This window comes from Mobula birostris, chromosome 18 (genome assembly GCF_030028105.1).
Source record: "Mobula birostris isolate sMobBir1 chromosome 18, sMobBir1.hap1, whole genome shotgun sequence".
Classification (NCBI taxonomy): domain Eukaryota; kingdom Metazoa; phylum Chordata; class Chondrichthyes; order Myliobatiformes; family Myliobatidae; genus Mobula; species Mobula birostris.
Window position 1 is genome coordinate 7,412,919 of NC_092387.1, and position 21,192 is coordinate 7,434,110.

General features: G+C 46.6%; 1 protein-coding gene across 1 annotated transcript in view; it reads left to right on the top strand.

Annotated features, from left to right (window-relative positions):
• Positions 1-1,617: 1,617 nt before the first annotated feature.
• Positions 1,618-21,192, top strand: part of LOC140212239 (ras GTPase-activating-like protein IQGAP1) — a 95,825-nt gene continuing 76,250 nt past the window's right edge. The window contains exons 1-2 of the mRNA XM_072282963.1: positions 1,618-1,805; positions 18,617-18,716. Of these exons, the coding sequence (XP_072139064.1) occupies positions 1,751-1,805; positions 18,617-18,716 (155 nt within the window). The 5' untranslated portion in view covers positions 1,618-1,750. The remainder of the gene's footprint in view (positions 1,806-18,616; positions 18,717-21,192) is intronic.

Genomic DNA, 21,192 nt, shown 5'->3' on the forward strand with positions numbered 1-21,192 from the left:
TTACATTATGAGAGGTATAGATAGAGTAGACAGCTGGTAACTTTTTCCAAGGGTTGTAACGTCTTAATACATTAAAGGTAAGAAGGGGTAATTTCAAAGGCAATGTGAGGGGCAAGTTTATTACATATAGAGTGTTGGGTGCCTGGGGTGATGGTAGAGGCAGAAATATTAGAGACATTTAGAAAGGCACAGGTGAGGAAAATGGAAGGATATGGACATTGTGTAGGCAGAAGGGATTAGCTTAGTTGGCCTTTTCATGACTCATTTAATTGGTTTGGTACAACACTGTGGGCTGAAGGGCCTGTTTCTGTGCTGTATTGTTGTATGTTTTATTAATCTCCCCGTGGAGGACTCGATGAGAATGCCAACAATAATCCTAGAATACACCTCCAACTCACCGCCTTCTACAGTCTCTGTAAGTGCACCTGCAGCCAAACAGGATGTGGTGTGCTCAGATTTAAATAAAATAGGCAAATGTATTTGGGACAAAAGGTGGGAAGGTTTAAAGAAGAAATGCAGGGCAGGTATTTTTAACTGTCCTTGGAGGGGAGACTGGTTTGCATGATAGACTGGGCTGCAATGCATTTTTTTTTGCACTTTATTATCAGCCTGCACTGCATTTTCTCTGTTACTGTAGCACTTCGTTCTGCATTGATCTGATCTGTATGAATGGTATGCAAGTCAAGTTTTTCCTTGTACCAGTGTACAATTTCCTCCAGGTGCTCCAGTTTCCTTCACTTTCCAAAGATCAGGGTTAGTGAGTTGTGAGCATGGTCTATTGGTGCTGGAAGCATGGCGACACTCGTGGGCTGCCCCAACCACATTTTTGAACTGTTGTTGACACAAAAGTCACTTTTTACTGCATGCTTTGATCAAATGTGACCAATAAAGCTAACCTTAATCTTAGGTGCCTGCAACAGGATAGAACACAGAACAGTACAGTACAGGAACAGGCCCAGGCCCTTCAGCCCCCAATGTTGTGCTGAACCAATTAGTTAACTAAATCAAATATCTTTAGTCTACAAAATACCCATATCCTTTCATTTTTCTCACATTCATGCACTTATCTAAACATTTACTTAAAGTCTCTAATGTATCTGCCTTCACCACCACCCCAGGCAGCACATTCCAGGCACCCACCACTCTCCATTTAAAAAAACTTACCCCTCACATCTCCTTTGAAATTACCCCCTCACCTAAAATGCATGCCCTCTAGTATTAAACATTTCAACCCTGGGTAACAGATACTGTCTGTCTACTCTTATCTCTGCCTTTCATAATCTTATAAACCTCTATCAGATCTTCCCCTCAGCCCCCACCACTCCAGAGAAAACAACCCAAGTTGTTCCAATCTCTCGTTGTAGCATTCTGCACCCTCGACTTCTTTCTCTGACGGGGGGATTCTCAGAGCTGGGGGATGCCAGTTGGGAGTTGGGAGTGGTGAAAGCAGATACTAAAGTGGTATTTAGATAAGTGCAGGAGGCGTTTAGACCGAGGAAATGGAGGGATATATGTGTTTAGTTGGCACCACGAACAGTGTGCCGAAGGGCCTGGAGCAGCGTGTAATGCACGGCGGAGGCAACAGGGGGAGCGTGGATACGAGAGCGGAGGGGGAAACTACACCCAGACCGGAGGCAGAGAGGAAGGAAGCGTTGAGACGGAGTGAGATACGCGGAGAAAAGTTCGCCGCCCGTCCCTCCTCAAAGCGAACGTCGTCCGTGCGCTCGGAGAGGGGCCGAAAGACCAGATAATGTCCACGTCGGACGAGACGGACGGGCTGGGGGCCCCCAGACCGCACTATGGCTGTGAGTAGTCCGGGGAGGGGACGGGGACAGACACGCCCGAAGTCCAGGAACTGCACCTGGGGGAGGTACTGCGAGCCAGCGGCTGGAACCTGGAAGTTTGTGCGCGGGCGAAAGTGCCGATCCCAGGGAACAGGTGTGGGGTGGGGGTCAGTAAACGCTGCCCCCTCCCCAGCCTGCAGGTAGTGTCGGTAGTCCCAGCGCTGGGGTGGGGGCAGAGCTGCCGGGGCGGGGGGAGATGCAAAGCTGATCTCTTCAGGGGGAACCGGCTGACGACGTGTCCTGCTCGCTCCTCTGCCGTGGGAGCTTGCCGTGCATTTTCCGACGCTCGGGCGTGGTGCTGAGGGCGGCAGGTGGCGGCGGGAGGGGCCGCTGTAGAGAGTTGATGGGACGGGGGTGGGCCGCGCCCTCCGCCTCCCGTGTGAGTCTGCCCCGTCCTCACCCTCTCCATCCGGCAAGCGGTCCCCGCCCTGCGCCCTCGCCGCCTCGACCCCGCGGCCGCCCGACTCCGGCTGAGCAGCGCCCGGGAAACAGGGCGAGGCTGTCTGGTGGCGGGAAAGCGGCTTCCGTTTGATCACTGCTGTCCTTCCCGAAGCGGGGTGGGGTTGCAGACAGGGTGAGCCTCCAGCGAGGGGAGAGAACGCCAAGTGGGAGACGTGCCGGGATTAGCACAGTGATCCCAGAGAGATGGCAGTGACGGAGACTGGGATCAGCAATGAGATCCCAGAGGGACAGAGTGGGGTTAACTTTAACGCGAGAGACAGACTGAGGTACCGCGATCCCAGAGAGAGATTGGGTTTAGCACTGACAGAATCTCTTAATTGTGTAATTAATCCTAACCCTCTATCGCTGATTTGAAATCTTCAATTGAGTTCCGATTTCAGAAGAATTTTGTGCTCAAATCTGAGATTGGTCCTTCCCCTGCCAGAACTGTTTGGATGGGCTGAATGGTCTTCAATTTTTGATGTTCCTATTAGGCTGGCTTTGTCTATATCTTGCTATCTGTTGTAGCTAAGAACATAGGCCATAGAACTGTACGGCACAGGACAGGCCTGGACCTTCGGCCCTCAATGTTGTGCTGAGCCAATTAAATTAGTAATCAAATGCCTAACTAAACTAGTTCCCTCTGTCTACACAATGTCCATTTTCCTTACATTCATATGTGTATCTAAACTTCTCTTAAAATTCTTTAATGCATCTGCCTTGACCACCACCCCAGGCAGTGCATTCCAGGCACCCACCACTCTCTGTGTTTCTTAAAAAAATTTGCTCCTCCTATCTCCTTTGAAATTACAGTCTCTCACCTAAAATACGTGCCCTCTGGTATTAGACATTTCAACCTTGGGAGAAATAGTGTCTTTTTACTTTGACAAAAATTTCAAATCATGCGTATAATTGTATCTTGACTAGATCACCCATTAAGTCTTAGGTATTCCATGTGAAACCAATGTGTGTTGCCTGTTCTAAATTAACCCTTTCACTCCTGGCCTGAGCTGTAAATCTACACTGTGCCACATCCTTCTCAAAGATCCATAATCAGATGGGGTTGAGGTGAGAGAGAGAGAGAGAGTGCAGAAAAAGCATGGGGATAGACAAGAGGAGGGAGTCTCCCTGAGAATCTCAGGGCTGGTGGTGTGAAGGTAGTTCCTAGATGAATATGAGTGGGGAGGGGGGAAGAAATTTCAAGTTTGGCCAAGAATCACCTGTAGGTCTGGTTTGAACATTGTGATAGTGAAGAGGAGGAGAGTTCTGGACCTGTCAGAGGATCAAGGCGGAGTTGCTGAGGGGGAATTTTAATGATGTTATAAAGTCAGAGCACACACACAAAATGGAGGAACTCAGCAGGGAGGGAAATCAACAGTTCACATTTCAGGCCGAGACCCTTCATCGGGACTGGAAAGAGAGGGTAGGAACTAGGATAAAAAGGGTGGGGGGTGACGGGTGGATTCAGATGGAGGGGAAAGGTGTGAAGTTGGGGGAAGAAACAGGAATGATGTGAGAAACTGGGAGGTGACAGATGACAGCGGGCCATGGAATAAAGGGAAGTAGGTGGGCAACAAGAGGAAGGAAGGTGTGGCTGAGATTTGAGGTGTGTTTGGGGGGGGGGCGGTGGTTTCAGGCAAGCTGCTGGAAGAGACTGAAGGACTTTGGTTTCAGTGCAGTGGAGGACCCTGCCAGGTACTGTGAGCCCTGGGTGAATGAGCACGGGGAGTCGGGGGTGGGGGCAGCTGGGTGACACTTAGATTACAAGGAGAGCACAGGGGGTGGGGGCAGCTGGGTGATGTTTAGATCACAAGGAGAGCACGAGGAGTGGGGGCAGCTGGGTGGCATTTAGATTACAAGGAGAGCACGAGGGGTGGGGGCAGCTGGGTGGCGTTTAGATTACAAGGAGAGCACGAGGGGTGGGGGCAGCTGGGTGACGTTTAGATTACAAGGAGAGCACGAGGGGTGGGGGCAGCTGGGTGGCGTTTAGATTACAAGGAGAGCACGAGGGGTGGGGGGCAGTGGATGACGTTTAGATTACAAGGAGCACGAGGGGTGGGGGGCAGTGGGTGACGTTTAGATTACAAGCATTGCAGGGAGAGTGAATGAGCTGAACTAGCAGGTGATAGTGGTGGGGCAGCATTTCAGCCACTGAGCTCAGGGTGAGGACAGATTGGGGACCTTACCATACCTGGGCTATCAAATCACTTTCCACCAAGGTCATGGTGCTGAGTCTAATTCATTCAGCACTCTCAGGGAAGGGTCAGCAGATTTTAGATATAGAGTGCCCCTAATGAGACTCTTTGACCCAAGAGGAGGTCTCCACTCCTGCATCTCCCCAGCCCGTGTCTTCTGACTTGGCTCTCCTGGAGCGGCAGAAAGAGGAGACAGTGTAAGAGAAGTGCAGCCAGCCTGCAGTCCTCTCTGGCCAGGGATACCCCATGCCTGTAAACTCTGTGGCCTTTGAAGCAGAAGTTGATTGGTTCTTGATTAGGAAAGTTATGGGGAAAAGGTAGGAGAATGGGGTTGAGAGGGATAATAAATCAGCCATGAGGGAATGTTGGCCAGACTCGATGGGCTGAATGGCCTAATTCTACTCCTGTGTCTTGTGGTCTCCTCCTTGAATGTGAAGCAGCAGGCAGGTTGTGAATGTGTCATAGAGCAGGAAATGGTTGCCGAGGCAAGGCAGAGGGAGGGAGGTTTCACTTTTGATCACCAGATTACTGTTGATTTGGATTTAAAAGCCATTTGTTTCTCTTCGATGCTTCTCCCATTCCTTGTTTGGGATGTGCACCAAGCAGGAAGCTGTTCCTCGATGTCCGTGGGTATATTTAAAACAGAATGGAGGGGGGGATCTCATTGGAACCTACTGAATATTGAAAGGCCTAGCTAGAGTGGATGCAGAGAGGATGTTTTCATTAGTGGGGGAGTCTAGGATCAGAGGGCACAGCCTCAGATTAGAAAGACATCCCTTTAGAACAGAGATGGGGAGAAGACAGGAGTGTTGGGTTGAGGAAGAAAATAAGACCAGTCATGATCGAATGACAGAGCAGACTCAGGGGGTAGAATGGCTTAATTCTGCTCTGTCTTATAGTGTAATGACTATTCGATCAGGAGTCACTTGTCCAATCCATCCAGCATGCAGTGTGGTCATTTTAGGGCAAAGCACTGGAAACCCAAATGAGTGTTTTCTGAAACCAAGCATACACTGCAATCAAAGGGGAAACGGTGAGCAGGTCTGCAGAGAGAGAAAAAACATTTCAGGCTTAGGACACTTCATCAGATCTGGGAAAGAGGTTGCTCTCTGGTCTATTGCATCCCTTGGCACTGTTCCACCACCTCCTAAACACCAATCACCATCACCACCTGGGCTGTCACCCAGATCAGCAACAGCAGAGATGTTTCAAGGTTCAAGGTTGTTTAATGTCATTTCCAGTACACAAGTATAAAGGAGAACAAAATAATTGTCACTCACAAAGGTTTCAAAGGTACATTTAATGTCAGAGAAATGTATACAATATACTTTTTCTTTGCAACCATCCACGAAAACAGAGGAGTGCCCCCCAAAGAATGAATGACAGTTAACTGTTAGAACCCCACAACCCACCCCCAGCTCCCCCCTCCCATGCGTAAGCAGCAGCAAAGCAACGATCCCTCTCCCCCACCATCAAAAAAAAGTATCAACACCAGCCACTGAACACTCAAGCGTGCAGCAAAGACGCAGACTTGCAGCACCCCAAAGACTACTTGTTCACCCGGTATTTGACATACCACAAGCTCTCTCTCCCTAATAAGGGAGAAAGGGATGTCTCTGTTTCACAGTGAGAAGGGAGCCATAACAAACAGCTCACTGATTTAAGATGTTAAAAGTCCATTGCGTTGCTTTTTGGAGCTCTGTGCCCAAAGATCTCGGGTCTCTGGGCACACAGCCAGAGATCTTCCGTTTCCCATGACACATCGATTTCTTGCCGGAACATAGACCTTTGGTCTGCCTCTCTCCAGAGCCACGAGATCCCGGAACTATGAAGGCGAGCTAATCTCTTAGGCCGCATCCTTGGCATATCAAATAATGGCCATTCGTGAAATCCCGAGAGCAAAGAACAGAAGTCAGCGTGTAACTCCAGGTCAGGGTCTTCAAAAGAACCCTGAAAGAGAAAATACAGATATTAAAGATGGAACTAGAGCTGTTTCCGATGCAGCACAAAAAAGCACAATAACGTAAAGAACACAATAATAAAAACACAATAAATATAAATCATAAGCTGGTTTATATATTGTATGTCAATAAAGTGACACTAGGCACGGGATTGTCTATACATATGGTGACTGGCAGAAAATGATAAAGTAGGGCTACAGTGAGTGTGGAGGTGTTGTTCAGCCTTGCTGCTTGGGAAAAGTAACTATTTGAATCTGGTGGTCTTGGTGTGGATGCTACGTAGCCTCCTCCCTGGTGGGAGTGGGACAAGCAGACCATGAGCAGGGTGAGTGGGATCCTGCATGATGTTTCTGGCACTTTTCTGTGGGCAGGTAGGCAGGTGCTGGTTTTGGGCAGTTTTGACGACCTGCTGTTGAACCTTACTGTCTACTGCAGTGCAGTTTCTGTACCGAGCAGTGATGCAGCTTGTTTGGAAGCTCATCTGTAGAATCAGGGATCATTCTATCCACAGCTGTCATGTGACTGGTCAGGCAAATCCCATAGCCCAGGATTGTGATGGAGGGGGAACTGCATGTGGTCACATGGTGGGGACCACAAATTCGAAAGTTTGCTATTGTCACACGTACCAAGATACAGAGGAAAGCTTGTCTTACAGATCAAGTCGTCACAGTGCATTGAGGTAGAATAAGATAATAACAATGCAGAATAAAGTTTAAAAGTTACAGAGAAAGTGCAGTGCAGGTAAACAATAAAGTGCAAGATCATTATGAGGTAGATTGTGAGGTCAAGAATCCCATCTTATCATACAATAGTCTTATAGCAGTAGGATAGAAACTTCTTGACCCTGGTGGTGGTACATGCTTTCAGACTTTTATCCTCTGCCTGATGAGAGAGGGGAGAAGCAAGACTGTCCAGAGTGGGTGGGGTCTTTGATTCTACTTGTTTGAATATTCAATGATATGAACAGGGTAAAGGAAAAGTGGCTTCTTTACTCAAATCCATTCCATGCAGGCGTGAAATGGTTAATAGTATTCCGAGCATCTTCTGTAGTTTTGAGAAGCTGTGGATTCCTGACACATTCCAGTCTCCTCATCCAGTGTTATCAAGTGGAGACGGTAAACATTGCACTCAATTCCAGGCAGGAATTTGCAGCCTCATCGCTGAAGAAATTAAAAGTAAGTCCTGGAGCTGTTGGAGATGGAACGATGTTCCCCTCCCTTACCTAGGGTGTATAGGTTGGCTGTTTGATTGCTGATATCTCAGCTGGCATCTCCTCAAGAGCAGATTGAACCTTGGTGTGGGGGTGGAGACCTCCTGACATCTGTCTGCTCTTGTGTGTGGGTTTACAAGGTGTTCTTGCTCAGAACGAGAGGCTGGACTTTGTGGGATTCATGTCTAATGTCTCACAGAATGAAGCTTTCCCTGCGCTAGTTATCAGACTTTCAGGGAGAGGCAGCACAAGATAAATACAGTGTGAGGCACTCTGCTATAGGAATAGCAACTACCGGCACTTGCCTCAGGCTGCTGGACAGGCCATAAGGCTGAAATGGTTGCGTGACTGTGGACTGCAGCCGTCAGGTTCCTGGACTGGCTCTGTGGCAGCGGATTCAACTTTCGGGGTCTCTGCAGTTCACGTTCCGCGTGTAATTTGCCTGCTTTCCAATTGTTTGCACAATTTGTTCTTGATTTTCACACATTGGGTGTTTGACGTTGTGTGGAGTTTTTTAATGGCTTCTATTGTGTTTCTTGGTGTGGTTGCCTGCAAGAAGATAAATCTCGGAGTTGTGTATGGTATACATACTTTGAACTTTGTGGGGAATAAACAGTCGTTTTGGGATTTGACTCTTCGTCAGGACTATTGAGGAAAGGAGCAGGAGACAGAATAGGAAAATGGGGGAAAGGAAGGAGTACAAGATGGCAGGTGATAAGTGAGACAGGGTCAGGGGGAAAGTATATGGGGAAGGGGGATGAAATAAGAAGTCTGCAAGGGGTTGGATGGAAGAGTTAAAGGGCTAAAGAAGAAACAATCTGATGGGAGAGGAAAAAGGGTGGGTGGGGGGGAGAAATTAGTGGATGTCAGTGAAACAGGTGTTCATGTTGTCAGGCTAGAAGCTAACCAGAGAGAATATGAGTGAATCTTTGCAGAATCCCTTTGTGCTTGTGAAGCATATTCAATACTGTCCCATCATGCACTCCCAGAGCAGGGGTAGTGGCACATGAAGTACCTTGTACTTCCCCTTTCTGGGATTCGACCTGAGCGCCTCACCCAGAAGGACTAACCAGCAACCTGGCAGAATCGGGTGGTGAATTCACAACTCAGCTAGGGTGCTGGACGAGTTCTTCACTACAGAGGCTGAGCACTGATCACAAACCAGCTGGTGATGTCCTTGCTGTGGCACCAGTTGGTCATTTTGTTCTCACCTCCTGCAAGTTCCAGAAGAAGCTGGTGGATTTCATCTGGGACAGGGGGAGCCAATGGGCCTCTGCTCAGGTTCTGAGCTTCCCTGTTGAGAATGGTGATCATTCACTGATGTCCACTGTTTCCCCTAAGCTGCACGGCCACGCAGTTACTGAAATGCTGCCACGCAGCTTCAGTTGGACACAGCTCGAAATAGTTTACGAAATGTGAAAGATTTTCTGTTCTGTATTTTATTATACCCTTCAATTAATAAAATCAAAAGTATGTGACTTTTCCATTTCCATGCCAAATATTCACAGTAGTTCTGCACTGTATCTCAATAAATAAATAAACAAATAAATAAATAAAATAAATCAATTAAAGTGCCGTACAGTTGTAAAAATTTCCTGCTCGGAGCAATGGTTAGAAAGTGCAGCTGAAAAGGAAACTGAGAGCACCTCTGGATCCAGCAGATACCTGGATGTAGGGTATGCTCTCAGGTGAGGTGTGCTGGTGAAGAATTTCCTCGACAGGGACTCTGGCTTTGGGGCAGCACACAGCTCCCGGTAGGAACATCAGCGGGAGTTGCCTGTTCTTTTATGGGACTTTACAGGGGACAGTTGCCTCCAGATAGAACACTCCTCCCACCAGCTGCTCTGCCTGCCCCTTCAATGAACACATCCGTGCTTGGGTGTCCTTGGAGAGGGAGCACGTAGTGCTTGTTGGTTCACTGGAAGCCTTTGAAGACCCTGGGAGTACCTGGGGCTGGTCCATCCTGGATATTGATTTGTTTATTTTTTAAATTTTATGAACCCTGTAATCATGTAAATCTACCAAATATCAAAAGAAACCATGGTTCGATCGAGAGCAATCTACTCATTCACAGACTACAGCTACTTATTTCCTATGTCTGTCCCCCACCGTTGGGTCCCCCTGCCCATCAGCCAGTCGAGTCACCACTTCCACCTTGTTTTCCGCATCTGCCCTCTGTGGGCCTGTTCCTTTAGCACTGGGCCTGGTGTTGCTTGCTCCCTTTTACTAATAACTGTTCCAGTCAGGTTTGTTATCACTGATCTGCATCATGAAATCTGTTATTTGTGGCAACAATGCAAAGCAAGGCATAAAAATTACTGTGTTACAGTATAAAAAAAATTAACTCTGAGAAAGAGGAACAGCAAAATGCTGTTCATGGACTGTTCAGAAATCTGATGGCAGAGGGGGAAAAGTTGTTCTTAAAATGTTGAGTATGTGTCTTCAGGCTCCTATATCTCCTTCTGATGGTAGTAAGGAAAAGGAAGTATATCCTGGACAGTGAGGGATTTCCGTGACGGATGGCGCCTTCTTGAGGCACAGCCTCGTGAAGATGTTCTCGATTGTGGGGAGGTTGTACCCGTGATGGCAAAGTCTTCAACCCTCTGCAGCCTCTTCTGATCCTGTCCTTTGGAGCCCCCCATACCAGATGGTGAAGAAACCTGTCAGTCCTGGGTCAGTGCAGCACTAAGTCTTTTTGCATTGACGGTAAAGGCCTGAGTCTCCCACTCCACACAGATCGGGGATGAGATCCACACTAAAACATTGCCCTCATTGGCTGGCTCGCACAACACACACACCAATTGTTAGTCATTCTTTTGCTGTGCAAGGATTTTCCAGATGGGAATTCCAGCGACCACTTTCTGAGAGAAGGAATCTGCACAAACCTCTGTTTTAAAGACCAGAGACTTAATTCGGAGCCCTTGTATCGTGGCAATAGTGAAGCACAATGCATAAAGATTACTGTAAAAATAAATAGTAGTACAAAAACAGTGAGATAAAGTTCATGGTCCATTCAGAAATTATGCAGTCACGAGTGCAGAGGGAGTAGAGAAGCGGTCGAAGCATGCATCCTTGAAGTGCTGCAGTGAGGAGGAGATGCTGTTTCTGATCTGCACTGACTGACGTCTCTCTGTGAGGAAGTCAAGGATCCAGTTGCAGAGGCAGGTACGGAGGTCCAGGCTTTGAAGCTTGTTGATTAGTACTGAGAGGATGATGGTGTTGAATGCTGAGATGTAATCGATAAACTGCAGCCTGACGTAGGATTTGCTTTTGTTCAGGTGGTCTGAGGCTGAGTAGAGAGTCAGTAAGATTGCATATTTTGGCCCGCAGGAGGTTTATGAGAAAGATCCCAGGAATAAAAAGTTTAACATATGAGGAGCATTTGATGGCTCTGGGTCTGTACTCGCTGAGTTTAGAAGAATGGGGGCGGTGGGGGGGGGAGAGAGAAATCTCATTGTAATCTACTGAATAGAGTAGATGAGGAGAAAGTTTCCTATTGTGGGTGAGTCTAGGACCAGAAGGCACAGCCTCAGTTTTGTGCGATGAGGTAGGTACTCAATATTGACCATCCCTCTGATCTACAGCTGCTACTCGATTCGCTGAGTTCCTTCAGCAGTTTGCTTCCTGTTCCAGATTCCAAAAGACATAGGAGCAGAATTAGGCCATTTGGCCCACCAAGTCTCTTTTGCCATTCTGTCATGGCTGATTTGATATCCCCCTCAATCCCATTCTCCTGCCTTCTTCCCATAACCTTTGACAGGCTTACTAATCAAGAACCTGTTAACCTCCACTTTAAATATAGCCTATCACTTGGCCTCCACAGCTGTCTGTGGCAATGAATTCCACAGATTCACCACCCTCTGGCTAAAGAAGTTCCTTCTCATCTCTGTTCTAAAGGGACGTCCTTCTATTCTGAGGTTGCGTTCTCAGGTCCTAGACTCCTCCACTATTGGAAAAATCCTGTCCATGTCCGCTCTATCTAGGCTTTCAATGTGATCACGCCTCATGAGATCCACCCCCCCCCCACCCGCTCCACCATTCCTCTAAACTCCTGCAAGTATAGGCCCAGAGCCATCAAACACTCATACATTAACCCTTTCATAGAGTATTAAAGAGGTACAGTACAGAAGCAGACCCTTCATTCCATCTAGTCCATGCTGAAATCAGTTAAACTGCCTACTCCCAATGGCCTGCACTGGGACCTTAGCCCTGTTAGCATTACTATCCGTGAACATATCTAAACTTCTCTTTAACATTGAAATCGAGCTTGCATGCACCATTTGTGCTGGCAGCTCATTCCACACTTTCACGGCCCTCTGAGTGAAGAAGTTTCCCCTCATGTTCCCCTTAAAGTTCTCACCTTTCCCCTTTAACACATGACCTCTGGTTGTAGCCCATCTATCATCAGTGGAAAAAGCATGCCTGCATTTACTCTATCTATACCTCTCATAATTTTGTACACTCCCATCAAGCCTTCCCTCAATCTTCTACGTTCCAGGGAATTCAGTCCTGATCTATTCAATCTTTTTTTATAACTCAGGTCCTCCAGACCTGGCAACATTCTTGTAAATTTTCTCTGTACTGTTTCAACCTTGTTTACATCTTTTGTGTAGGTAGCTGACCAAAGGGAGGGAACGTCGACTCAGACCATGAGAGGCCTGCGTCGGGCATTTTCATGCCTTACGTGGCCAAGTGGTTAAGGCGTTCGTCTAGTTACCTCAAGGTCGCTAGTTCGAGCCTCAGCTGTGGCAGTGTGTTTGTGCCCTTGAGCAAGGCACTTAATCACACATTGCTCTATTCTGTGCGAGGAGTGGCGCCCCACACAGACTTCCAATCTGCGCCTTGTAAGGCATGAAAGGCATGACCGAAACTGCACTGAATACTCCAAATTAGAGCTTGTCGATGTCTTATACAACTTCAACATAACATCCATCTCCTGTACTCAGTACATTGATTTATGAAGGTGAATGTGCCAAAAGCTTTCTTTATGACCCTATCTACCTGTGACACCACTTTCAGAGAATTATTGACCTGTATTTCCAGATCCTTTTGTTTCTACCACACTTCTCAGTGCCCTACCATTCACTGTGTAAGACCTACCCTTGTTGGTCCTACCAAAGTGTAAAACCTTGTACTTTTCTGCATTAAATTCCACCTGGCATTTTTCAGCCCATTTTTCCAGCTGGTCCAGATCCTGCTGCAAGCCACAATACCTTTCCTCACTGTCCACTACACCCCCTGTCTTGTTGTCCTCCACAAATTTGCTGATCCAGTTAACCACACTATCATCCAGATCATTGATATAGATGACAAACAACGAAGGAGCAAGCACCTATCCCTGTGGCACACCACTAGTCACAAGCCTCCAGTCAGAGAGGTAACCCTCTACTACAACTCTCTGGCTTCTGCTTTGTGTTTAGAACTATTTATTAAACAGTGGAACAACATTGGCTATCATTCAATCCTCTGATACCTCCCATGTTGCTCAGTATGATATAAATATCTCTGCTAGGGTCCCGACCATTTCTGCATTTGCCTTCTGTAAGGTCTGAGGGACCACCTTGTTTAGCCCCGGGGATTTATCCACCCTGATTTGCCTCAGGGTAGCAAACACCTCTTCCTCTGTAATCTGTACAGGGTCCATGAAGTTGATGCCTCTTTGCCTCACTTCTGTAGACGCTATGTCCTTCTCCTGGGTGAATACAGATGGAAACATAGAAATCTACAGCACATTATAGGCCCTTCAGCCCACAATGTTGTGCTGACCATGTAACCTACTCTAGAAGCTGCCTAGAATTTCCCTACTGCATAGGCCTATATTTTTCTATCTAAATGTCTCTTAAAAAAACCCTATTGTATTTGCCTCCAGCACCTTCGCTGGCAGTGCATTCTATGTACCCACCGCTCTGTGTGGAAAAACTTGCCTCTGACATCCCCCTTGTACCTATTTCCAAGCACCTTAAACTATGCCCCCTCGTGTTAGCCATTTCAGCCCTGGGAAAAAGCCTCTGGCTATCCACATGATCAATGCCTCCCATCGTGCAAAGAATTAATTTACAGTGAGTTCTCCCCCATCTGCTTTGGCTCCACACATGGATTGACATTCTGATCTTCCAGAGGACCAGTTTTGTCCCTTGCAATTTTTTTGCTCTTAACATACCTGTAGAATCCGTTAAGATTCTCCTTCACCTTGGCTTCTAGAGCAACTTCGTGTCTTCTTTTAGCCTTCCTAATTTCTTTCTTAAGTGTTGTATTTCTTGTACTCTATAAGCACCTGCTTACCTATAGCTGCTGTGCACCTCCCTTTTTTTTTCTTAACCAGGGCCTCAATATCGCTTAAACCAAAGTTCAATGCACTTGTGATATCTGCCTTTTGTTCTGACAGGCATACACAAGCTTTGTACTCTCAAAATTCCGTCTTTAAAGGCCACCCACTTACCAAGTACACCTTATCATTTCTGAGATTGTTTTCATCAACCTCCTGTGGACCCTCTCCAATGCCAGTACATCCTTTCTTGGGTAAGAGGCCCAATCTATTTCACTGATTCTCCACTTGGCCATGGACCATCTAGTCAATAGCAATACCAATGCCAGGCTGCTGTTTATTGATTACAGCTCAACATTCAACACCATGTTCCCCTCAGTATGAATCAACAAGCTTCAAATTACAGAGGGGGAAGCATTTGCTACCCTGGGGCAAATCAGGGTGGGTAAATCCCCAGGGCCAAAGAAGGTGTTCCCTTGGACCCTACAGGAGGCAGGGGCAGAAATTGCTGGGGACCCTGGCAGAGATATTTAAATCATACTTGGCGACATGAGAGGTACCAGAGGACTGGAGGATAGCCAATGTTGTTCCGCTGTGTTTTTTTATTAAAAAAGGCTCTAAACATAAAAACCTAGGCCTCAGTACCTCCCTCTGCAACTAGATCCTCAACTTCTTCATCAGGAGACCACAGTCAATGCAGATGTTTTAGTATTCTGAGGCTTTGGTCCCAGACTCCCCCCACTATTGGAAACGTCCTCTCTACTCTATTAAGCCTTTCAATATTCGATAGGTTTCAGTGAGATTTCAGCATCTGCAATCTCTCTCTGAACCTCCCCAGGGTGCTTTTCACTGGGAGCACGGACCAGTCCCTCGGACAGAGGTTGCCACCACACAATAGTAGTTGATATTTCCCTGTTGTACGTCTGTAGAAGGCAGGTGTTACTAGCTGATGCTGGCCGTGTGGTAGTGGGACAGGTGGTGTATTCATGTGTAACAGACACAAAATGCTGGAGGAACTCTGCAGGTTGGGCAGCATCTGTGGAAATAAATACACAGTTGATGTTCAGGCCAGGACTTTTCTGGGCAGAAGCTGGACGAAGAAGTTGAACGGGAGAGGAAGGAGTAGGCAGGCAATATGTGTATCCGGTTCCACAAAATGGAGCAGGTGAGGGACAGCCGATCCCTGGGTGTAGCGTGGAACTGTGTGCAGATCATACGTTTGCTTTTTTGGTTCAAACGAATTTTCAGGATTTGCTTTGTGGTGTTGCTGAGCTTTGTTTAGTCCTGTTGGTTACTGTTTGTACCACAAACACAAGCTGGTATCAGCAGCTGCAGTTGGGTAATTGGCACACATTTCTGAAAAGCACTGTCTGACGAAGTGGTGGAGACTGAAACTCCAAAGACATCTTCGTAGCATCTAGATAACATTTAAATCTATCAATGGTGTGGAAACACCAATGGCCTTGAACAGAAAAGCCTGTAATACGTAGTGGATATAGCCCAGTACATCATGGGTAAAGCCCTTCCCACCATGAGCACATCTACACGAAACCTGTTTGCAGGAAAGCAGCATCCATCATCAGATACCTCCACCACCCTAGTCATACTCTCTTCTCACTGCTGCCATCAGGAAGGAGGTACAGAAGCCTCAGGATTCACGCCACCAGGTTCAGGAACAGTTATTACCCCTCAACCATCAGGCTTTTGAACTAGAGTGAGTTGCTTCACTCACCCCATCACTGAAATGTTCCCACAACCTATGGACATACTTTCAAGGACCCCTCATCTCATGTTCTTGATATTTATTGCTTATATATTTTGTTATTTATTACTTCTGTATTTGCACACTTTGTTGCTTTTGCGTTTTGGATGTGGTGATCATTCTTTGATTCGTTTGTGTTTCTTGTATTTACTGTGAATGCCCACAAGGGAATGAACCTCATGGTTATATATGATGGCAGACAGACTTTGACAATGAACTTACTTTGAACCTGAATTCACCAGAGTACTGGAATTCAGTTTATTGTCACTGACCTATGTTGTGGAATGTATTGTTATAGTCAGCGTTATGGAGCAGTACAAGAAGAAACAGGCCCTTTGGCCCATCCAGTCAAGTTGTTAGTTTATTTAATTCAGAGATGCACCATGGACCAGGCCCTAGCAGCCTTGTGAGTCACGTCACCCAGCAACTCACCATTTTAACCCTAGCCTAATTTACAATGACCACTACGAACCAGTACGTCTTTGGAATGGAGCAGAAAACCAGAGCACCCAGAGGAAACCTACATGCATGCAGGAAGAACGCACAAACTTCGTACCAGAAGTGAACTCCAAACTCCAACATCCTGAGCTGTAATAGCATCGCACTGACTGCTACGTTCCCATGGTGTTCTACCTGGTCCCATTGATGGCTGCCTGGACCGCAGTCTGCCATCCAAACTTCTCTTAAATGTTGAAGTGGAACCTGCATCCACCGTTTCACCTGGCAGCTCGTACCACCCTCTGAGCAAAGACGTTCCACCTCACGTTCCCCTCGAATATTTCACCTTGCACCCTTGTAACCTCTAGTTCTAGTTCTGCGGCAGCAGGACAGCACAATACATAAAAATTACTGTAACGATAAGTAAATAGTGCAACAGGAGAGTAAAATAGTCAGGTAGCGATCGTAGGTCCATGGCCTGTTCAGAAATCATTCAGTCACGAGTGTAGGGAGGTGCGCCAGTGTTGATTGTCAGCGAGGAGATGTTAGTTCCAATCTGCACAGACTATGGTCCCCTGATAAGAAAGTTGAGGATCCAATTGCAGAGGGAGGAACAAGAGACCCAGGTTTTGAACCTTGTTGATGAGTACCGAGGGGATAATGGTGTTGAACATTTGAACTGTAATCAATAAACAGCAGCCTGACATAGGTAACACTGTTGTCCAGGTGGTCCGAGGCCAAGTGGAAAGCCAGTGAGACTGCACATTTTGGGCTGCGTATCAAAGAGAGGATCGACTGGCATTGGGGAGGTTGCAGAGGAAGTTTATGAGTATGATCTCAGGAATCATTGGGTTAACATAGGAGGAGCATTTAATGGTTGTGGGCCTGTATTCAGTGGGGTTTACAGGAATAGGTAGGTGGGGGGGAGGGGATCTCATGAGGGGTGACCATTTTGAAAGGCTGAGATAGAGTAGGTGAAGAGGATGGAGTGTCTTGGACCAGAGGACACAACCTCAGAATAGAAGGGTGTCCCTTTAGAACAGAAATGAGGAATTTTATTAGCCAGAGGTTGGTGAATCTGTGGAATTCATTGCCACAAATAACTGTGGAGGTCAAGTCTTTGAATATATTTAAAGCAGAGTTGATAGGTGTTTGATTAGCCAGAGCATTAAAGGTGACTGGGAGAAGGCAGGAGAATGGGGTTGAGAGGTTAATAAATCAGCCATGATGGAATGGTGGAGCAGACTCAATGGGCCAAATGGCCTCATTCTGCTCTGATGTCTTCTGGTAGAGAAAGCTTCAGACCTAGTGTGACCATTTAGACAATTACAACGTAGACGTGGTAGACCGATCGGCCTCTGTCTGTGCAGTACAACTCTACAATATTGAAGTTACACTCAGTGTAATTCTGTATGTCCGCGATCTCCTGCAGCTGTGGCCCATCCACTTCAAGGTTCATCGTTTTGTGGATTTGGAGATGCTCTTCTGCACACCACTGTTGTGAAGTGTGGTTATTTGAGTTACTGTCACCTTCCTGTCAGCTTGAACCAATCTGGCCATTAACCTATGATCTCTCTCATTAATAAGGCGTTTTCACCCACAGAACTGCCTCTCACTGGATTTTTTTTGTTTTTCCGCACCATTCTCTAAACTCTAGAGAAGGCTATGCGTGAAATTCTCAGGAGATCAGATTCCGAGATACTCAAACCACCCCATCTAGCACCAACAATTTTTCAGTGGTCAAAGACACCTACATCACATTTCTTCCCCATATTGATGTTTGGTCTGAACAACAACTGAACCTCTTGACCATGTCTGCATGCTTTTATGCAATTTAGAGAGCTTTCTAACTGGGAACATCACTGGTATAGGGTTTGGTGGGGCAGGGGTGGGGGGGGTGCTGCTGCACAGGATTTAAAGAAGCTACAGAAAGTTGTAAAACTAGTCAGCTCCATCTTGAGTACTAGCCTCCGTAGTGTCCTAGACAACTTTAAGGAGTGGTGCCTCAGAAAGGCGGCATCCATTTAATAAGGACCCCATCACCCAGGACGTGCCCTCTTTTCATTGCTACTGTCAGGTAGGTACAGAAGCCTGAAGGCACACACTCAGCAATTCAGGAACAGTTTCTTTCCCTCTGCCATCTGATTCCTAAATGGACATTGAACCCGTGAACACTACCTGACTTTTATTGTTTGTTTTTGCACTATTTTTAATTTAACCGTTTTACTATCAACCGTTAGTGTAGTTGGTTGATTTATTTATTTTTTCTTTCTACATTATCATATATTGCATTGTGCTGCTGCCGCTGTTGACAAATTTCACAATGTATGCTGAAGATATTAAACCTGATTCTGATGAGTTGCCGCCACATGATTGGCTGATTAGATATTTTGCATTAATGAGGAAGTGTACCTAACAAAGTGGCCACTGAGTGTATTTTTCTGTACAATTGAAATCTATAGTAGTTATGCAGTGCTCTGATTTCAATGTTGTTTTACAGCTGTGTTGGATAATGAGCGTCTCACGGCCGAGGAGATGGATGAACGGAGAAGGCAAAACATCGCCTACGAGTATCTCTGTCATCTGGAGGAGGCGAAGCGGTAAGCGTTCTGCCACCCTCTTGCTGCTGCAGCCATGTCCAACTATAGAATGATCTCAGACAGTTGTTTGTTGTGGTGTGCGCGGCTACAGTCAAGATGTCAGGCTGCGGCTTATCGTTTTTTCTGGGGCTGCTTCGCGGTGTCCCATCAGAATGCTGGAATGATGTCATTTAGCACCCAGGAATTTCATTAATTCATCTTGCAACATTATAATGCTTCCTTATAGCAGCACGATGGAGCTACCCTTCCCCGAGGGAGAGGATGGGGAGGGGCAATAAAGGCCAAGGCTGCCAAACCGTTCCGAGTGAGAACGTTTTATTTACCCGCAGAACACGGTGGCGTAGTGGTTAGTGTAATGCCTTACATTGCCAGAGTTCAATACTCGCCACTGTCTGTAATAGTTTCTACATTTTCCCCGTGATCACGTGGGTTTCCTCTGGGTGCCCTGGTTTCTTTCGACAATCCAAAGGTATACATTTAGGGTCAGTGAGTTGTGGGCATGCTATGTTGGCACTAGAAACTTGCTGACACTTGCAGGCTGCTCCCAGAACTACTCCAACACAAACAGCATATTTCACTCTGTTTCGATGTACTGTACATGTGATAAGTAAAGATTATCTTTATGAAGAAGTTTAAGATCTGCATTAATACTTATGGGAAGATTTGACAGAGAAGGAACAGAATTGGAGATGTAGATGAAGGCAGCTCCCACATAAATCCAATGAGAAAGCCTTTTCCACAGGAGGAATGTAGAACTTCCTCCCGCAGGAATGGTTTACTTCACCTTGAGAGGAACGCTAGTGATTGCACTGGGAACTCCCTTCACCCTCAAACAGGAGTACCTAGATATCTACCCCACCAGCTGGGTTCAAGTGGAATCCATGGGTTGTGATGGAGGATTGGCTGTGGTGTGGGGCTTGTAGGCTAAAGTTAAAGAGATTAGACTAAAAGATTACTTTTATTTGTCACATTTACATCAAAACACTTAAATGTGCAGTGGAACGCATCATTTGCATCAACAACTGCCATTGTCCGAGGATGTGCTGGGGGGGGGGGGGTAGACCGCAAGTGACGCCATGCTTTTGGCGCTAGCACAGAATGCCCAGAATTTACTAACACTAACCTGTACATGTGGGAGGAAACCAGAGAACCCAGGGGGAATCACGCAGTCATGAGGAGAGCGTGCCAACTCCTTACAGACAACAACGGGAATTGAACCCCGATTGCTCGCGCTGGAAGCGTTGCACTAGCCACTGCGCTATTGTGCCTCAGAGTGACCTGATCTGCTCCTTCAGTGACATAAGAGGTTTTGGGTGGGGGAGAACTGTAAGGCAAGGCAGATAGTATGGGAGGGATTTTTGGTGTTTCCAGGGCATCCCAGTGAATTAGTCTCATGCTGTTACACAAAAATTGTAAATGTCACTCCACTCTTCAAGAAGGGAAAAATGCAGAAGAAAGGAAATTACAGACCAGTTAGTCTGACCTCAGTGGTTGGGGAGATGTTGGAGTCGATAGTTAAGGATGTGGTTTGGGGTACTTGGAGGCACGCGATAAAATAGGCCAATGTCAGCATGGCTTCCTTAAGGTAAAATCTTACCTGACGAATCTGTTTGAGCTCTTTGAAGAAATAACAAGCAGGGTAGACAAAGGAGAATCGGTGGATGTTGTGTACTTGGATTTTCAGAGGGTTTTGACAAGATGCTACATATGAGGCCGCTGAACAAGTTAACAGCCCATTACAAGAAAGCTATTAGCGTGGATGGAGCATTGGCTGATTGGCGGGAGACAAAGCGTGGGAGTAAAGGGAGCTTTTTCTCGGTGACTGCTGGTGTTCCGCAGGGGTCAGTGGTGGGGGCACTTTTAACGTTATATGTCAGTGATCTGGATGATGGAACTGATGGCTTTGTGGCCAAGTTTACAGGTAATGCGAAGGTAGGTGGAAGGGCAGGTAGTTTTCAGAAAGCAGAGAAGCTACAGAGGACTTAGACAGATTTTGAGAATGGGCAAAGAAGTGGCAGTTGGAATACAGTGTCGGGAAGTGTATGGTCATGCACTTTGGCAGAAGAAATGAAAGGTTGACTATTTTCTAAATGCAGAGAAAATCCAAAAATCTGAGGCGCAAAGGGACTTGGAAGTCCTTGTACAGGATTCCCTGAAGGTTAATTTGCAGGTTGAGTCGACAGTGAGGAAGGCTAATGTGATGATAGCATTCATTTCAAGAGGACTAGACTACTTTAACAAGGATGGAATACTGGGGCTTTAAAGGGCATTGGTAAGGCCGCACTTGGAGTATTGTGAGCAGTTATGGGCCCCTTATCTTTGAAAGGATGTGTTGAAACTAGAGAGGGTTCGAAGGAGGTTCACAGAAATGATTCTTGGATTGAATGGCTTGTCATATGACGAGCATTTGATGGCTCTGAGCCTGTATTCACTAGAATTCAGAAGAATGAGGGGTGACCTCATTGAAACCTATTGA